General features: G+C 32.7%; 1 protein-coding gene across 2 annotated transcripts in view; it reads left to right on the top strand.

Moving 5' to 3' along the window:
- LOC149787283 (uncharacterized) overlaps positions 1-21651 on the top strand; it is a 77693-nt gene extending 56042 nt beyond the window's left edge. For both annotated transcript variants that reach the window (XM_089977818.1, XM_089977822.1), the window contains 6 exons: positions 9701-9876; positions 11613-11724; positions 12063-12176; positions 13453-13587; positions 18879-19024; positions 21111-21651. In XM_089977818.1, the coding sequence (XP_089833944.1) occupies positions 9701-9876; positions 11613-11724; positions 12063-12176; positions 13453-13587; positions 18879-19024; positions 21111-21189 (762 nt within the window). In that variant the 3' untranslated portion in view covers positions 21190-21651. The remainder of the gene's footprint in view (positions 1-9700; positions 9877-11612; positions 11725-12062; positions 12177-13452; positions 13588-18878; positions 19025-21110) is intronic.
- Positions 21652-21990: the final 339 nt, after the last annotated feature.

Here is a 21990-nt window from a genome sequence, read left to right on the forward strand (position 1 = left end):
TAGACTCAATTAAACCTATCTATGGCCATGGTCTACGCTAGACTCAATTAAACCTATGTATGGCCATGGTCTATACTGGATGTGAATTAACCCTAAAGTTATGGTCTATACTGGATGTGAATTAAACCCAAAGTCATGGTCTATACTGGATTGAATTAACCCTAAAATTATAGTCTATACTGGATTGAATTAACCCTACAGTTATGGTCTATACTGAATGTGAATTAAACCCTAAAGTTATGGTCTATACTGGATGTGAATTAAGCCTAAAGTTATGGTCTATACTGGATGTGAATTAACCCTAAAGTTATGGTCTATACTGGATGTGAATTAACCCTAAAGTTATGGTCTATACTGAATGTGAATTAACCCTAAAGTTATGGTCTATACTGGATGTGAATTAAACCCTAAAGTTATGGTCTATACTGGATGTGAATTAATCCTAAAGTTATGGTCTATGTTTAAACCTATGTATGGCTGTGGTCTATGCTGGACTTGAATTTTAGGGTGAAGTGACTTAACTCTGCCAATAAGAACATATCAAAGTCATAGGAAGATAGGGAGATCTGGGTGTAGTGTGGTAAAATTGTAGAATGTTCAAAATAGTTTCTAAAAACAGATATTTTACTCAAACCTTTCAGCCACATAACAAAAAAAAATGCACAGTAAACCTTATGAGGATATTTATATTTTTCTCAGATGATTTGGCAAAACTGTTGTATGACTTAACTTCTGTAAAAGAGAGTAACCTTGAAAATAGGCTGCAACCATAAAAAGGCATGGGTCTCATTTTCTTTCTTTTACAAGAAGAAATATGAAACAAATTTGGTTACCTTTACATGCAATCAGCTCTATAAATCTCCTGAGAATAAAATTTGCTACTGATTTTGGTTACAAAATGAACAAAATTTCACTTTAAGCTTCATGTATAAATGTTTAGTGGCAATATCGTGGATTGAATTGTCGTTGCAGACATAATAATTATATCAACATAAAAGTTGATAAAAAATAGCATACAATATTCTCTACAACTTTTTTTGCACTATTTTACACTATGTTTTGACGACAACAAAAAAAAAAAGAGTTGGTAATATAATCTGAATTCTAAAGCATTCAATGGCCAAGGGTGTATGTATGTGATGGCATCTATTCTAAAGCATTCAATCGCCAAGGGTGTTATGTGATGGTATCCATTCTAATGCAATTAATGGCCAAATGTGTATGTGATGGCATCCATTCTAAAATATTCCATGGCCAAGGGTGTATGTATGTGATAGCATACATTATAAAGCATTCAATGGCCAAAGATGTATGTGATGGCATCTGTTCTAAAGCATCCAGTGGCCAAATGTGTACATGATGGCATCCATTATAAAGCATTCAGTGGTCAAGGGTGTATGTGATGGCATCCATTATAAAGCATTCAATGGCCCAAGACATATGTGATGGCATCCAGTCTAAAGCATTCAATGGCCAAAGACATATGTGATGGCATCCAGTCTAAAGCATTCAATGGCCAAAGACATATGTGATGGCATCCAGTCTAAAGCATTCAATGGCCAAAGACATATGTGATGGCATCCAGTCTAAAGCATTCAATGGCCCAAGATGTATGTGATGGCATCCATTGTAAAGCATTCAATGGCCACTTAGTAATAACTCTCTCAAACACACATATACAAAAAAGTACAAATTCCCATATGAATCTTTTAATAATATGAGGAATGCAATAGCAGCCAAAATAATAGTACATGATCACACAATAAACAAAAGTCTAGGTGTGAAAGATCGCTCCACAAACACCATGATTAGACAAAATAATAGTTCATGATAACACAAACAGAACAAGTCTAGATATGAAAGACTGCTCCCCACACAGCATGAATAGACAAAATTTTCATTGATACAATAGAATATTGCCAGAACATGATTAAATGTTGCAAGGTACTAATTTTATGGCACCATAAAGTTAGATGGACCATATATATTTACAAAAAAAAGAACAGGCAAAGGGCAAATAAATTGATGTGGCAACAAAAATGCATAAAATAATGTGAGCTAGACAAGAAGGTAAATAATGATTACTGCAAAATAATTACAACCAAGTAATGAAATTATTGTACTGAGTTTGAAAAGGTACTAAGTTTACACACATATTAAATATTATGAAATGAAAATTATCTCAAACAAGAACCTTGAGTACTAGATCAAACTTCTGGTTACATATCTAATAGCCAAATGCAAGATCATACAGGCTACTGGGTGCTTTCTTTACAAATTTCTTCAAATTCTGTTATCTCAGAAAAAGTCATTTCAATCTTGTTCCATTTTAATTCTCTAGTCTTATATTAAATGGCAGATCCATATTTATTTAAAATTAATATGCCTTTATATCGAGTGTTTTCTACCAAATTGGAACAAAAGGTATTATTTGTGAGGGATTTATTTACATTTCTGAGAACAGACTAGTCAAACATGAAGGCCAATCTAATATACTAATCATCACTTTCTTTACAATGTGTGAAGTCTAAATTGAAATTCTCACAATAATCTTGATTTTCACTGGAAAGAAAAATCATCTCACTTCTAAAACATGTATGGTGGTATTTCAGAAATTAAGATAAAATGGAATGTGGAACATCTCCATCAACCAGAGTACAATAACTGGCACACTGCATGCTCACTGTGTTCATCATTCCTATAAGTAGGCACTAGTAGTGCATTGCTTACTCTGGACATTACTGACCCTGAAGTATCAATGACCCTGACCTTTGATACAGAAACTGTTATTCCTCTTTCAGTTACATTGACCCTGACCTTCTGACCTCATGATCAATAGATGTCATTCTTTCTGCAAGAAGAACTTGCCTTTAGAGATAGGTGCTGGAGAAATGAAGTCATTGTGCAGTAAAGGAAAAGCAGACAGTGTTGTAGCATAATATGCTCTATCAAACATGGGGCAAATAATAAATATCAAACATGCAAGATAAATTTGGACAGGTGTCACAGAACCCATTACCTACTTACAAAGACAAGCAGATGATACAGTTCATGTCATTTTTTTTTATCATCTTTTTGCAAATTATAAATAATAACAAAATTGACACACTGTATCACACCTACAAATGGAACTGTAACAAAAGCAATTTGTTTCTTAAGAAAATACAGCTATAAAGCATTATGTATTTTCTTGAAAAACTTGATTTTATGTCACAATGTACCCCATGTATAAATAGTTTTCTATGTAGGTACTACTTTAGCAAGGCTGAGTCTTCAAATACAGACCAACAGGTCTCAACATCCTGGACCTTTGCTAAGGGTATGAAGTCTTGAACTTAATTTTAATGTAGAAACTATTATTTTCTTATTAGATTTACTTTAAGCTTTTGACGAATAATCAAAGGTTGGTTTATTCCCTAAGCACAAGCCATCCATAAAGTTGGGTGAAAGAACTAACTCTAGAACAGAAATTAATTTCCCAAATCCATTTTTCTTTGAGTCACAATGACCACGATCTCACAATCAACAGTCCTCATCAAATGTTCTGCGCAATCTCTCCAAAATTTGGTCAAGGTATATGGTCTAAAAATAAAGTTATTATGCAAAACACTTTTCTGCTTTCAGTCACTAACCTGAACCTGAAGCTAAATAGTCTTCTTTCTTACCCAACATGCAACCACTCTGGCGGCCTGGTGGTTAGAACATCTGCCTCGGATGCAGGAGGTCGTGGGATCGATCTATGGCTGAGTCATATCAAAGACTTACAAAAATGGTACTAACAGCTGCCTCGCTTGGCACTCAGCATTGAGAGGTTAGTGTTAGGACTGGTCAGCCTGGTGTCAAATAATGTGACTGGGTGGGACAAGAATGCTACATGTCTGCAGCATGATGACCCAGTGCTAGACATCACTATAAACTGCTACACTGCAGTCATCCTAGTGATATGACTGAAAAATTGTTAAAGCTACGTTACAAATCCAAATCACACACACATGCCCAACATGCAAGTCATCCAGAAACCTTGAACACCAACTATAAAATCAATAAGCTTCTTCCCTCCCCCTAAGCACATGCCATTTATAATGCTTGGTAAATGAAGACTGTAGCAAAGTCAAGTTATAGCAAAGAAATGAAACTGGGAACAGCTGGCCAGCTAGTATCAAAACAAAAATGAAAAGCTAAAATTAGAAGAATGTATACAGATAAACAGTCCCACTAATCACTTAAATAGGGACAGGACAACAGTGACAAGAGATAAAAGTTTGTATCGTAAACTTTCTTTTATCCTTTACATTACACACACTTACTTATGTTTCTACATAAAGAACCAATGGCTCACGTGTCTTTATTTCCCATGAATGTTCATTTCACATACAGGCTTATTTTTTGTAATACATGCTTATTTCCCATACGTGCTTATTTTCTATGCATGCTTATGTTTCATGTATTTGCTTATTATCCAGATTTTACAGTACTATATAATGTGTGTGTGTGTCTATGATTTACATTTTAAACGTAGCTTAACAATTTTCCAGTCATATTGCTAAAATGTCTGCAGTGTGGCAGTTTAAAGTGATGTCTAGCACTAAGGTATCATGCTGCAGACTTGAAGCATGATGTCCCACCAAGTCACATTATCCTGACACCAGGCCGACCAGTTCTAACCCTAACCTCTTAATGCTGAGCACCTAGTGAGGCAGCTGTTAGTACCATTTTTAGATGTCTTTGGTATGACTCGACCGGGGTTCAAACCCACGACCTCCCGCATCCATGGCAGATGCTATAACTACTAGACCACTTGAGTGGTCAGTACTGTATAATAAAAAAGGACAATAGTACCATGAATTGTAAGAAAACAGTACCATTAATAGATTATTCTAAGATAGTAGTACCATGAATGGTTCATCACAAGACAAGAGTATCATGAATGGTTTATTAGAAGACAATGGTACCATGAATGGTTCATAAGACAAGAGTAGCATGAATGGTTCATCATAAGACAATAGTACCATGAATGGTTCATTATAAGAAAATAGTACCATGAATGGTTCATCATAAGACAAGAGTACCATGAATGGTTCATTATAAGACAATAGTACTATGAATGGTTCATCATAAGACAAGAGTACCATGAATGGTTTATCATAAGACAATAGTACCTTCAATGGTTCCTTATAAAAGAGTACCATGAATGGTTCATTATAAGACAATAGTACCATGAATGGTTCATTATATGACAACAGTAACATGAATGCTTCATCATAAGACAAGAGTATCATGAATGGTTTATCCGAAGACAATAGTATCTTCAATGGTTCCTTATAAAAGAGTACCACGAATGGTTCATTATAAGACAACAGTACCATGAATTGTTCATTGTAAGACAAGAGTACCATGAATGGTTTATCATAAGACAATAGTACCATGAATGGTTCATTGTAAGATGATAGTACCATGAAGGGTTCACATCCCAAGTTTAATTGGCCTCTAATATGACAGCAAGCACCTCCAAAACAGGCAAACATTATGTGTCTAAGTTTGAGCTTTAATGATTTCAAATCACTCTTACCTCCAGAGAAGGTAAATCAAGCTTTTGTTGAACTGAAACAGGATTATTTCATTAGCAAACAAACCCTTAGTATTGCACAGTTGACTCTTGAGATTAGTGACCTACAGAACTTATTGACCTTGACCCTTAGTCTTCAAATGAACTTATGTATGGAAACCATTATTTTCTTAGTAGATTCACCATGACCTTCAAACCCCAAAGGGTAAAAGTTTCTTTCTAACCCAGAGTGTAAGACATATCAAAGTTTAGTCATATAATGTTCTCTGGAACAATATTAATGTTTGTACAAAACATTTTTTTCTTTCAGTCACAATGGCCTTGAACATTTGACCCCAAGATTAATAGGCCTCCTCCATACCTTATCTGCAAACTTTCCTCACACTTTGGTCAAGATATGTGAAAACTAATGTTAATATGTGAAAATCATTTATCTTCTTTCACTCACAGGTACTCTGATATCAGACCCCAAAATCACTACACTTCTTTCTTACCCAAAGTACAAGTTATTAATAGTACAGGTTTACAATGCACTAATGATAACACTGTACAGAAACCATTTTTCTTCTATTTCATCACAATGACCTTGACCTTTGACATTTTGACCCAAAAATTCATAGGTTTCTTCATTACCCCAAGTGCAAGCCATCCACAAAGTTTGGTAAATGTAGATGAACCAAAGTTAATGTATGAAAAAGGATAGCAGACAGACAGATGAACAGGATACAATTATCCAATTACTCCATGGTACACTTATTTCATAAGCAGAAAGACGAATACATCAATAATATTCTTACAATATGAAAGGCGAAGATAAAAGTTGTCAAATTTGAAAACAACAATTTTACTGGTGTCTTGAAATAAAATGTTTTAGACCTCATTTCCATCATATCCATATCACTACAAAGAATAAAATATCAAATTAGTATGCAGCCTCTTCCAATGGTGGATTTTCAAGTATCTAACACTAAACTTGCATCATATATATATATATATATATATATATATATATATATATATATATATATATATATATATATATATATATATATGCTTATTGACAATTAAAAAGAATAAAGTATTTAATTATAATGCAATCTCTTGCAGTGTTGGATTTTCAAGTATCTAACACTAAACTTGCATCATATATATGCTTATCCACAATTTAAAATTCCAAATCATCATATATATTAGAAAATCTTCCACATTTTCTAATTCTGTGTACTAATATGTAAATAAATATAAAAAACAAATAACAAATTTTAGATAAATGGAAGTTTCTGATTATACAATGAACAAGCATTTAGTACAAACATTTTTAGTGATAAACAGAACCAATGTTTGAAGAACATTTTATGTGCATCGTCTTTTCTCCGTCGTCAGAGATTGAAATAATTCTGGCCATCCGAGTAAGTTCAATCCACATTTAACAACATTCACCGGAAAATCTGGACCTTTTCATAACTGATCAACATCTATTTCTATTTATGTTCAGTTTTTTTTATATGACCCTGTTAATACAAAATCATCGGTATTGGTGGCGTATAATCAGACGAACAAGAGCTTATTATAAAGAACAGCTTGTAAAATACAACATAAAAATGTTAGAATACACTAAGCTAGCACACTGCTGTGGATGCCATTTCAGTCTGATCAAAGACGTTATCTTGATGTGACTGTCGGCTGACTGCCTGGTGACTGGGACTCTTCAGTGATGGCACTGGAATGGAAAAAAAAGGTGACCTATTAAAATCATTCTGAAACTCTTATTCCAATTTTCATTTCCAATTTGATTGTTTGTTTTTTTTAATAAAAATATATAAGGATCATATTCAAACACTTTTAAATTTCAGTTACTAATACACACATATATGAATTCAACTTCATCCTTCTTTTGAGATCAACTAAAAGATTGAGCATAGAGAAATGAAAATAAGTGATGTAACATGATGAAAACATGAATGTGTAGTTAAAGGTTATGTTCAGCAATAAGTTAATTGTAGACTATTAATTGCCATTTTCTCAGCTGAAAAGGACAATATCTTATCCAAAGTCAGCAACATTGTTAACCATAATTAGCTATTTTCTCAGCATAAATAGACAATATACTATCCAAATCAGCAACATTGTAAACTATAATTAGCTATTTTCTCAGTAGAAATGGACAACATCCTATACAAAGTCAGCACTACAATGTTATCAGTAATATCAATTAAAACATTAAAACAATAGTCATCATTACAATGTTATCAATAATATCACTTCAAACATTAAAACAATACAGTCATCATTACAGTGTTATCAATAATATCAATTAAAACATTAAAATAATATCATCATCATTACAGTGTTATCAGTAATATCAATTAAAACAATGCTGTCATCATTATAGTGTTATCAATAATATCAATTAAAACAATGCCATCATCATTACAGTGTTATCAATAATATCAATTAAAACAATAAAACAATACAGTCATCATTACAGTGTTATCGATAATATCAATTAAAACATTAAAACAATACAGTCATCATTACAATGTTATCAGTAATATCAATTATAACAATACTGTGATCATTACAGTGTCATCAGTAATATCAATTAAAACATTAAAATAATACCGTCATGATTACAGTGTTGTCAATAATATCATTTAAATCATTAAAATAATACTGCCATCATTACAATGTTATCAGCAATATCATTTAAAACATTAAAACAATACTGTCATCATTACAATGTTATCAGTAATATCAATTAAAACAATACTGTCATCAGTACAATGTTATCAGTAATATTAATTAAAACAATACCGTCATCAATACAATGTTATCAGTAATATCAATTAAAACAATACCATCATCAATACAATGTTATCAGTAATATCATTTAAAACAATACCATCATCATTATAGTGTTATCAATAATATCAATTAAAATAATACTGTCATTATTACAATGTTGTCGTAATATCAGTTAAAACATTAAAACAATACCATCATCATTACAATGTTATCAGTAATATCAATTAAAACAATACCATCATCATTACAGTGTTATCAATAATATCAATTAAAATAATACCGTCATCATTACAATGTTATCAATAATATCAATTAAAACATTAAAATAATACTTTTGTTATTACAGTGTTATCAATAATATCAATTAAACATTAAAATAATACCATCATCATTACAATGTTATCAACAATATCAATTAAAACAATACCATGATAGTTATCCTTAAATTACTCCGAGCAATGAGAAAATCATCAGGCATAAAGAATCCCGGCATTTGTTTTTTCTTTTTTCAAACACAATTTTGAATTTATAAATTTCTTTATTTAATATTATGATTCAATATGATAACGCAATATTATTTACATCCATTTATGTGTTCAATTAATTTTGAGTGTATCTATGCTTTTATATATTTTGGTTTTAACTGCATATAAGGTACCACTTATTGTGGCAATTTTTTGTCTACTTCCATTTCGAATACATGTCTCTATCGTACAACTTTCATTTAGAATAAATGTCTCTATGGTACAACTTCCATTTCGAATACATGTCTCTATCGTACAACTTCCATTTTGAACACGTCACCATCGTACACTCTTGTTACCAATCATTCCATTCCTTGTCAAAACTACATCTTTTTCTCCAAGATGCCATATTAATTATTAACTTATCGGTTAACATATACTATTTCTGCTTTTGATTATTCAACTACTGAGTGTCATTTTTTGTAAAATTCGGTGATGTGCAACAACTGAGTGTAAGTTGTAAAAGTCGGTATGAGTGAAATTGTTGCAGTCCAAACACTAACTTCTTAATGCTGAACACCAAGCAAGGCAGCTGTTAGTACCATTTTTGTAAGTCTCTGGTATGACTCGGCCGGGGATCGAACGGCGGATGCTCTAACCACTAGGCCACCGGAGCGGTCCATTGCTATAATGAGAGACCACTGCTGGATACATTGCACCGCTACTTCTTATATGGTCAGTCTGTTTGTATATCTGTCTTTCTGCTGTGTGTGTGTGTGTGTATGTGTGTGTGTGTGTGTGTGTGATTCAACACATATCCTTTGGTGTATCCATTTATGTTATTCTATATATTTATTTCACACAGTTGCTATATGGGGAGACCCCCTGTAATCCAACCATGGCTATTTTAGACCTGGAAGAGTTTGGAAAGCTGGGAAAATCCCTAGGGGACAATGTCCTAACTATGGTGGATGGCACGTTTGCAAGTCCATATCTGCAGCAAGCCATGAAATATGGCATTGACATCTCCTTTAATAGCTGGTAATGATACTATATTTTATGATAGATTTTCATTCCAGTTTACCTTAAGTACCTGGTAATGATACTGTATTTTACGAAAGATTTTCTTTCCAGTTAAGTTTAAATAAATACTCACCTAGAAATTTGAATTTCTTTCCAGTTTCTCTTTAAATCAGCAGTCACTTAGAAATTTGATTTTCTTTCCAGTTTGCCTTTAAATCAATAGTCGCCTAAAAAATTTGACTTTGGCCATATATGCATTTTTTATTTTGTTTTGGCTTGAGAGATTTCTATTATTTCATTCCACATATACATGTGTTTTACCTGCTGTTCATGTATTTGCAATGTTTTCTTTTTTTTTTCTTTTTGACCGGTGTCAGAGCAGAGTGTTTTTATTATTTTTTAAAAAATTTCTACAGATTTCTCGATGAATGATGACTGGTTATGTAAACTAGTTGTGCATGATTTACTTCGATATTCAAATCAGCAAACATAACTTAGAAACACCAATAGGGCTTCATCAGCATTATCATATTTTATTCTATCCATTATGTGCTTGAATGCCTTTCTAAGTCTGGTAAATGCAGTGCAAAAAATCAATAAAAAAGACACCATAGATTTAAATGTAATTCCAGGTTCACTAACGGACAAAGATTAACAAAACAATATCTGTATCAAATTTCAGTTCAAATGTATGTTATAGTGTTGTACCCATCACCACCACCTCCACCACCACTTTAAACAAAAAATCAAGTAACCTTTTCTGGTATTCAGATAGACTTAGTAATAAAACATTTTCTCTAAAGAATATGATGTTGCCATTTCTGCCATTATCTAACCACTTTCTACATACTCAGGATTTTGCTTCTTGTATCTTTTATTTCTGCTGAACATAATGTTGTCATTAAAGGTACAAGAACATTTTTTGAATGTCATGAAAATATTTTTTTAGTAATTGACTTTGAACCCTTCAAGTGAATATGCTTAGAAAACTGCCAATGAGACTCGCAAAGATGGATAAAGAGACTAAGATACACATGGTCCGAATATTTTTTACATAAGGTTACCTATCTTGTACACTGATCCAGGGGTTGGCCACCTACGGCATGCATGCCACAAGGTGTCACTTCAAGAGGTTTTGTGTGGCACATGAAAATCAGCAAAAACATTGATTTTACAAGTGTTACTCTCTCTCTCTTACTGGTGGCACCCGCTCGTTCATTTTGTCATTAATCCAGAAAAAAGTGTCATGCTATGTAAAACAGGTTGCCGACCCCCACACTGATCTACCCTTCCCATATTATCCTTACATACTTGTGTTATCCATCTTTCCCATATTATCCTAACCTCTTTGTGTTATCCATCCTTCTCCTATTGTGCTCACATATTTCTGTTCTCCGTCCTTCCTGTATTATCCTTACATAATTGAGTTGTCCATCATGCCCCTATTATCCTAACATATTTGTGTTATCCATCCTACCTGCATTATCCTTATATATTTATGTTATCCATCCTATTATTGTAACATTTATGTTATCCATCCAGCTCATATTATCCTAACATATTTGTATTATCCATCTTATCTGATATCCTTATATATTTATGTTACCTATTATACCCCTATGATTCTTTTATATCCTATCCTACACATATCCTTGAATACATGTGTTATACCATGTTGAAAATGATTATGTTGGCTGTGCCATAATCTGATTAAAGAACTTGAGGACAAAGCGTTTTATTCTTTTTATTTGTAGTACAAAGTATTTAGGCGGTCACAGTGACCTAACGGCGGGATCTCTGACCTTCAGCACGGTGTCTCTATGGAAACATATGAAGAGATACCAAACATCGCTTGGTGTGCAGCTGGTAAACTTTAACTTAATATATAAGAGGAACAAGTAATGGCAGGACACACTAATACCATATATATTTTATCATCCAACATTAATTAGAAATATGAATGAAGTATGAGGATTAGCAAAACAGTCTCAAGAATATCAAATTATGGCTAGAATTTTTTGATTTAGCAACCATTTTCAACAGTAATTATACAATTTTTCTAAAAAAATTTATGTGAGGCAAAACAATAATTTTGTCTTTCTAATTACTTGGCATTACATAATCTACACCCTAAAGTGATGCATTGTTCCACATGCACACTTTTGTCATCTGACCTTTTTTTAAATGTTATTTTCATATTGCAGTCACCACATGATGCAAGCCTTTTATTGCGAGGCATCAAGACCCTACATGTTAGGATGGAGAGACACTCATCCAACGCCATGAAGGTGGCTGCATTCCTGGAGCAACACCCTAAGGTATATTTCTAACATTCATGTATGTGTGTTACAGCCTGGGTACCTTTCTAACATTTTGCAGCCAGGGTACCATTTTAACATATATGTATGTGTGTTAAATCCTGATTAATAAGGTACCTTTCTAGCATTCATTTATGTGTTACAGCCTGTGTACCTTTCTAACATTCATGTATGTGTGTTACAGCCTGACTACTAAGGTACACTTATAACGTTTATGTATCTACGTTACAGTCTGGTTACCTTTCAAATATTCGTGTATGTGTGTTACAGCCTGGGCACCTTTATGACAAGTATGCTTATATGTTACTGCCTGACTAGTAAGGTACCTTTCTAACATGCATTTGTGTGTGTTACAGCTTGACCAATAATGTACCTTTCTATCATTCATTTATGTGTGTTACAGCCTGGGTACCTTTCTAACATTCATGTGTTTGTGTGTTGCAGCCTGACTACTGAGGTAATTTTCTAACATTACGTCTGTGTATTACAACTTGGGTACCTTTCTAATATTCATTTTTGTGTGTTACAGCCTGGGTACCTTTCTAACATGTATGTGTGTTACAGCCTGACTACTAAGGTACCTTTCTAATATTCATGTATGTGTGTTACAGCCTGGGTACCTTTCTAACATTTATGTATGTGTTACAGTCTGGGTACCTTTCTCATATTTATGTATGTGTGTTACAGCCAGACTATTTATCAACATACTTTCACATTGTACAATTTTCATCATATTTGCAGAAACATGGACAAATTATTTGAAAGTGCATAAATTTTGGTTGAATAACAAATACTACGAAAATGATAAGTACCTGAATCCTTTGTGATACTTAGATTTCCTTATTGATTTTCTTTAAACGTGGATTATCTTCCATAACTGTGGACAAAAGTAAGGATTTTTATGCAAAATATGTGTGCCACTGCGATGTAATAATACAATGTTTATGTGTTTCATGTAAGGATTAATTTCTCAGATGGTTTAATTAACTGTTGTCTTTATGACATAAGTAAACGACTTTTACACTGACCATTATCTCATAATCATTGGCATTATGTTCTATCAACAACCCTGGAAGTTTGATTCACTTAGCTATTTAAATAAGGCTCATTAGTTCTATGAAGTTAATTTACCCATGAAAGCTAGATTAGATTGAAATAACTGACACAACTGGACAGAGTCTGAATCAAAGAATGAGTGGTTGTAGTTGAAACATATATAAGGTAATTATCATTTTTGCATGAACTGTGCAAACTACTTGACATTTTACTATTTCAGATAAAGAAGGTGATGTATCCAGGTCTGAAATCTCATCCTCAGCACGAGATCGCCAAGAAGCAGATGAGAAGTTTTAGTGGGATGATCTCAGTGGAGGTCAAGGGTGGGATTGAGGGAGGAAAGGCGTTGGTTGAGGTGTGTATGACTTTGATATTCCATATCCTTTAATCTGCTAGACCTCAATATTGAACCCAGTAAAAACTTACTCGTTGAAGTGTTACTGATGTCTGGGTCAGATCAGGTCAAGTGTTGTGGCAGGGATTTGGTTTGAAAATTTCAAAAGGTCATGACTTTCCTCAAAAGGGCACCAGAGGAAAAGTCTATGGGTCTGTTTACTCAAAGTCTGCATTATAAATAACAATAAATGTGTGCAAGAATAAAACGATGATCAAATTTCAGGTGACAAGTGACTGTATGCTTGTGTGTGTGTACATTTTGTTTACTCTGGGGGGTCTGGAAACCCTGGCACATACACCCCTCATCCTGTCCCAGAGGCTTGAATTAAGCAGTACTTAAGTCTCATTAAATAATTTCTGTAAACTTATACAATCTGTGTAACTCTACTAAAGAATGTTATAAACTTTAGTATTGTTCCTTTTTGAAAATCCTTTTAATATCTAATAAACGAAATTGAAAGAGGAAAACACTTGTGGGATATGCCAATGGAATATATGATAATAACTGTACATGTGTGAAAATATTGAACAGGACACAACATCAATATCCTTACAGGAGACTAAACAACAAGAAAGAAAATGAATATGTGAGACAGGGGAAAATATATGAGATATGGACAAACATACAGGGACAGAAACAGTGACAGAATTAACTATATTGATATCACTTAATTTTAAGATTACCTTTTTAAACATACAATTTGTTATCTAATACACTTGCAGATTTTAGATCATGAATTGGCTATTATGTGTATGTATGTATGGATGGATGGGTGTATAGATGTAGATAACATTATGAACTATATTTTAAAACAATTTTGTAAAGATGGTAGTATCTTCAGATTTCATCGAAGTGCATGAAAAATAGGGAAAATAAAAAAAAGAGAACACTATGCATGTACTAAATACAAGGAGATGCAATCAAAACAGAGAACACTATAATAAATACAAAGAGATGAAATCAAAACAGAGAACACTATAATAAATAAAATGAGATGAAATCAAAACAGATCTTATGTCATTTGTTTAGACTTGAATAAACAGTAACACAAGAAAGAGTGAAAACAATAGGCTTTGATAAAATACAATAATTTATTTCCTTAGAAAAATTCTGTAAAAATGAAAAAATATGAACTTAAGGTTTTACAGAATCAAATCCAAAAATAATCCAAGAATAGTTCAAGAATAAAATTTTAGTAGTCCTAATAACAAAATATTCTACTTGTTTCACGTTCGAATCCCAATGAAGAATCCAAGATGGAAGACGATGATGTATGCTGCATCCATAGTGTTGAAGTCTACATTTCCTTGTAGAAACAGGAATTATCACTCCAGTTTCTGATAGCTGAATAAAGTTTAAAAAAAAACTGTTCTTGTTCCACAATATTACATGAGCACATGTATTTTCCAGAAAAATAACAGAATTAATCCTTTTGAATCCAAGTAATTTGAAATAACTCCAAACCATGTACTCTGAAATAACTCCAAACAGCACAACATACAACTAACAGTTTAACAGCCCAGCTTCTACTGAGATTAAAACATGGGTTATATGGTCTTTCTAAAACATAAACAAGGGGTCACATGATCATCTTCTCGAAGGGTATAGAAGCAAGTACTTGTTACAGATCACGTTTACCCAGTGTGATCCTGACAAAAACCAATCATTTTAAATAAAAATTAAAAAAATTGTTTACATCTTAAAGACAAAGTCCCATCATGTCCTTGAAAACAACCAATCGTTTTAAAATAAAATAGAACTTGTTTTTGAAGGTTGCTACTAATTCTGAAACAAGGTCAGGATTTAGATCAACACCCGGTGTTTATAAACTAACAGTCAAGGTCAAACTATTTTCTGAAAAAAGTATCATCTCTAGGGAATAAATTTACATTACAATATCATGTAATGAAAAATAAAATTTTTAAAACTGACAAACAATTAAATTAAAAGAATATATATTAAATCAGATACAAGTAAATCAAATATACATAACACAGAGAACGCTATACTAAATACATATATATGAAAAATATAGTGCGAATGTGATAGTGAGAGAATGTTTCAGTCATAAACAAAACTTAAGTCACATTTTACATTGAAAATACTTGGTCTTCCAGCAAATAACATTTAGCACATTGGTTAAAGTCACAAATCTTAAACAATTGTGAACACATTTTGTATAAATTTAAAAGATCTTCATAAGAAAAATCTTAGTGCAAAATTTGTTGAAAATGTTTTATGCCATCAAAAGTTTTCTAAAGTTTAGATAACTAACAGCATAATTTGTACAGAAATTTGAATGCTCTTGATGTCAAGATGGTCTCTGATAAATGATGGCCAATTGTGTGAAGCAGTTTTTGAGAAGGATTATAATTTCTTTGTTTGAAAGGAGATAGACATTGTTTATATCAACATAAAAGAGGATTGGCATTGTTTGTATCAACATAAAAGAGGATTGGCATTGTTTGTATCAACATAAAAGAGGATCAGCATTGTTTGTGTCAACATAAAAGAGGATTGGCATTGTTTGTATCAACATAAAAGAGGATTGGCATTGTTTGTATCAACATAAAAGAGGATTGGCATTGTTTGTGTCAACATAAAAGAGGATTGGCATTGTTTATATCAACATAAAAGAGGAGCAGCATTGTTTGTGTCAACATAAAAGAGGATCAGCATTGTTTGTATCAACATAAAAGAGGATCAGCATTGTTTGTGTCAACATAAAAGAGGATCAGCATTGTTTGTATCAACATAAAAGAGGATCAGCATTGTTTGTATCAAAATAAAACAGGATTGGCATTGTTTGTATCAACATAAGAGGATTGGCATTGTTTGTATCAACATAAAAGAGGATCAACATTGTTTGTATGAATATAAAAGAGGATCAGCATTGTTTGTATCAACATAAAAGAGGATTGTCATTGTTTATATTAACAGAAGATAGGATTGGCATTGTTTGTATTAACATAAAAGGGATTGGGATTGTTTGTATCATCATAAAAGATGACTGGCATTATTTGTATTAGCATAAAAGAGGATCAGCATTGTTTGTATCAGCATAAAAGAGGATCAGCATTGTTTGTATCAACATAAGAGAAGATTGGCATTGTTTGTATCAACATAAAAGGGATTGGGATTGTTTGTATCATCATCAAAGATGGCTGGCATTATTTGTATCAGCATAAAAGAGGATCAGCATTGTTTGTATCAGCATAAAAGAGGATCAGCATTGTTTATATTAGCATAAAAGAGGATCAGCATTGTTTGTATCAACATAAAAGAGGATTGTCATTGTTTATATTAACAGAAGATAGGATTGGCATTGTTTGTATTAACATAAAAGGGATTGGGATTGTTTGTATCATTATAAAAGATGACTGGCATTATTTGTATCAGCATAAAAGAGGATCAGCATTGTTTGTATCAGCATAAAAGAGGATCAGCATTGTTTGTATCAACATAAAAGAAGATTGGCATTGTTTGTATCAACATAAAAGGGATTGGGATTGTTTGTATCATCATAAAAGATGACTGGCATTATTTGTATCAGCATAAAAGAGGATCAGCATTGTTTATATCAGCATAAAAGAGGATTAGCATTGTTTGTATCAACATAAAAGAAGATTGGCATTGATTGTATCAACATAAAAGAGGATCAGCATTGTTTGTAACCACATAAAAGAAAATCATCATTGTTTGTATCAACATAAAAGAGGATCAGCATTGGTTTGTTTCAACATAAAAGACAATCAACATTGTTTGTATCAACATAAAAGAAGATTGGCATTGTTTGTATCAACCTAACTGAGGATTGGCATTGTTTGTATCAACATATAAGAGAATCAACACTGTTTGTATCAACATAGAAAATCAACACTGTTTGTATCAACATAAAAGAAGATCAGCATTCTTTGTATCAACATAACAGAGGATCAGCATTCTTTGTATCAGCATTGTTTGTATCAGCACAAAAGAGGATTGGCATTGTTTGTATCAACGTAAAAGAAGATCAGCATTGTTTGTATCAGCAGAAAATAGGATCAGCATTCTCTGTATCAGTGCAAAAAGAGGATCAGCATAATTGTATCAGATAAAAGATGATCAACATTGTATCAATATAAAAGAGAATCAGTATTGTTTGTATCAACATAAAAGAGAATCAGTATTGTTTGTATCAACATAAAAGATTGGCATTGTTTGTATCAACATAAAAGAGGATCAACATTGTTTGTATCAACATAAAAGAGTATCGACATTGTTTGTATTAACATAAAAGACCTTGCAACAGTAGGCTTTCTAACTACAAATTCATTTGACTTTATAGTCATCCTAGCTAAAAAGTCATTTTGTAGGAAAATTATGCATGCCACTATACACTAACTTGTGTATGCCACTTTAGACTGACTTGCGTATGTCACTATACACTGACTTTTATATGCCACTATACACTGATGTATGTATGTCACTATACACTGACTTGTGTATGCCACTAACACTGACTTGTGTATGCCACTATACACTAACTTGTGTATGCCACTTTAGACTGACTTGTGTATGCCACTTTAGACTGACTTGTGTATGCCACTATACACTGACTTTTATATGCCACTGTACACTGACTTGTGTGTCACTATACACTGACTTGTGTATGCCACTAAACACTGACTTGTGTATGCCACTATACACTAACTTGTGTATGCCACTTTAGACTAACTTGTGTATGCCACTTTAGACTGATTTGTGTATGTCACTATACACTGACTTTTATATGCCACTGTACACTGACTTGTGTGTCACTATACACTGACTTGCGTATGCCACTAAACACTGACTTGTGTATGCCACTATACACTGATGTATGTATGTCACTATATACTGACATGTGCATGCCACTATGCATTGACTTGTGTATTCCACTATACACTGGCTTATGTATGCCATTATACACTGACTTATGCCTGCCACTATACACTGATTTAAGTCTGCCACTATGCACCGACTTATGCCGCAACTATACACTGACTTATGCCTGCCACTATACACTGACTTAAGCACGTCATGGCTTGTTTGTATTATAAATAGTTTATTGTAACCAACTTAAATACAATCATTACATATACCAGTAGTTTATCAATATTATTATCATTACATATAGCCCAAATTTCGTACCTTGGAATGGCTCTATTTTTCAACTGTAATATTTAGAATTTTCAATTCCAATGTATTAATGATATCTGCATTCCCAGAATGTGAGACTGATTCAGCTAGCTGTGTCCCTGGGAGGTGTAGAGAGCCTGATAGAGCACCCAGCCACAATGACCCATGGACCTATGATAATGTCAGATGAGGAGAGGAAGAAAGGCCATATAACTGATGGCTTGGTTAGAATCAGGTAAATAGACACATCAAGACAGAATTACATATCTCTTTGAAAGATTGTAAGACAGACAAAAATATTATCAATTTATGTTCTCAGGGACAAATAGTCAATAATTTCTTGGTCATGTTATGACTTACTGGATCAAAACAACAATGAAAGTAAAATGACAAAATGTATCAGACATGATGAAAACTAAATCTGTGTCATTATGACCAACCAATATTGAGGAGTTGAAGAAAAAAAACTTCAATAGGCTTGGGAAAGTTTTTAATAGAAGCAGAGTCATAGATCAATCACATTTAGTTAGAAAATTTAGAAAATTTTCAAAACTGAATTTTCCAATGTCTTTTAAAGAAATTCCTTTAGCAGATTTAGTTTCAGTAATTTAAGTCCTTAAAATGTTCTTCCACAGAAAAAATAAATTTGTAATGGGTAGATAAACAAGGTGGGATGTGTCAGGACAGAAAGGATGGACACAGAAAATGATATATACCTACTCCATTGAATATGACATTATCATTAAAAAACAAACTAATTTTTGGTTTAACATATGACAAGGTACACATGAGAAGGTATGATTATTATCAAGTGATAGAGTATGGGATGATACCTGCTCAGTGAGTATCCAGTAACATAAATGTAAAGTATTAGTAATCAGCTGATTTTACTTTCCCATATTAATAGGAAAGGTTTGAGTAAAACCATTAGAAACTACTCTTTCCTTACAATGGACACTGGTAAAACCACTAGCAACTACTCTTTCCTTACAATGGACAATGAGTAAAACTACTAGCAAGTACTCTTCCGTAACAACAGACAGTGAGTAAAACCTATAGGAAGTGCTCTCTCTCCTTACAACAGACATTGAGCAAAACCAATAGCAAGTACCAAAGATATTGAGTAAAATCACTATGAAGTACTCTTCCCTTGCAAAAGACATGGAGTAAAATCATTAGGAAATACTCTCTCTTTACAACAGACATTGAGCAAAACCAAAAGCAAGTACCACATTGAGTAAAACCAATAGGAAGTACTCTCCCCTTAAAACAGACATTGAGTAAAACCAGTAGTAAGTGCTCTTCTCTTACAACAGACATTGAGCAAAACCAAATAGCAAGTACTCTTTCTTTGCACTAGGCATTGAGTAAAACCAATAGCAAACACTCTTCCCTTACAACAGACAGTAAAAGTATAAGTATTGCTTCCATGTTTATATCAACTTACAATTTACTTACATGTTTATTTTTGGTTTGTCTATGCTCTTATTCTGTGGGATTCAAGAAAATAATTAATTTCTGTTCATGTGATGGTTGGTCTCAGGAACTAAACTATTTAGAATTGGCCATTTTCTTCTTCTGGTCAATGGTTGAAAATCGGCCATTTTCTTCTCCTGCTCAACTATTGAAAACTGGTCATTTTCTTCTTCTGCTCAACTATCAAAATCTGTGAAAACCTTGTTTTGTAAGATGTCCAGACTGATATGTGAGAACTTTGTTTTGTAAGGGGTCCAAACTGACATTATGTGAAAACCTTGTTTTGCAAGGGGTCCAAACCGACATTATCTGAAAACTGGGTTCAATATATTGATTTTTACCTTTAATTGCTGTGATTTGGTTTCAGCATGTTTAGAAAGTGGCTTGTACAGATGCAGCCTATAATCACGTTCCTAACTGTAGTCACAGTGATATTATCCTACCTTACAGATATACCACATTACCTGATATCCTCATTGATATTTCTATTCATGCCACATTACCCAATATCCTCATTTATATTTCTATACATACCACATTACTTGATATCCTCATTTATATTTCTATACACACCACATTACTTGATATCCTCATTTATATTTATATGCATACCACATTACCTGATATCCTCATTTATATTTCTATACATACCACTTTACTTGATATCCCCATTTATAATTCTAGACATACATTACTTGATATCCTCATTTATATTTCTATACATACCACATAACTTGATATCCTCATTTATATTTCTATGCATACCACATTACCTGATATCCTCATTTATATTTCTGTACAAACCACATTACTTGATATCCTCATTTATACTTCTATACTTTCAGCATAGGTCTAGAGGATCCTGATGATCTCATTAAAGACCTTGCACAAGCACTGGAAAAAGTCCAAGTGGATCAGGAATAATTGTTATCCAAAATTGGCACATAATATTTTCCAAATAATTTTTTTTAACAAATGTGAAAGACATGACATGCAAAATAGTAGGCCAAAGAAAAAGTCATGTTAATCTTGTGCCAGAACTGAATCTGGAATATTGGAATTTGAAAAATCAAAATATTTTCAACAAAATGTGGAGAAAATCAATTTTAAAATGATTTTGTATCTAAATATTACACATGGGAAATAAAGTTTGAGTGGATTTTATATTCTAGATTTTATGCATGGGAAATAAAGTTTGAGTGGATTTTATATTCTAGATTTTATACATGGGAAATAACATTTACGTGGAGTTTATATTCTAGATATTACACATGGGATATAAAGTTTACATGGAGTTTATTTTCAATACAATATGCATGGGAAATAAAGTTTACATGGATATTTTATTCAAGATCAAATATAGAGAAAATAAAGTCCATGCACATCCATGTTTTTATCTTCTTTAAACCAGACATTTGAAAAAATTAACACACTATAGTACAAGTCACATGGGTTGTGTAGGCATTCAACACCAACTATTTCAGTAATGTGTGTCATTTTTTAGAATATTAATCTACATACATTTAAATGGCAAGTATTCAGTTCATTTGGATTTGTATACATCCACATTCCTATGGAAGGTAATTATTTAGATGCCCCAAGAGGTGCATATGGCAAAATCAGTGTTAAAATACATAGACATTTTTGACGAAATGAACCTAAAGGTATGATCCAGTACAATCTGGATGGAATGTTGTACGCTGTGATGTCAAAATGAAAGCTACG

The sequence above is a fragment of the Sinohyriopsis cumingii genome, chromosome 12 (genome assembly GCF_028554795.1).
Source record: "Sinohyriopsis cumingii isolate HCF-2022 chromosome 12, ASM2855479v2, whole genome shotgun sequence".
Classification (NCBI taxonomy): domain Eukaryota; kingdom Metazoa; phylum Mollusca; class Bivalvia; order Unionida; family Unionidae; genus Sinohyriopsis; species Sinohyriopsis cumingii.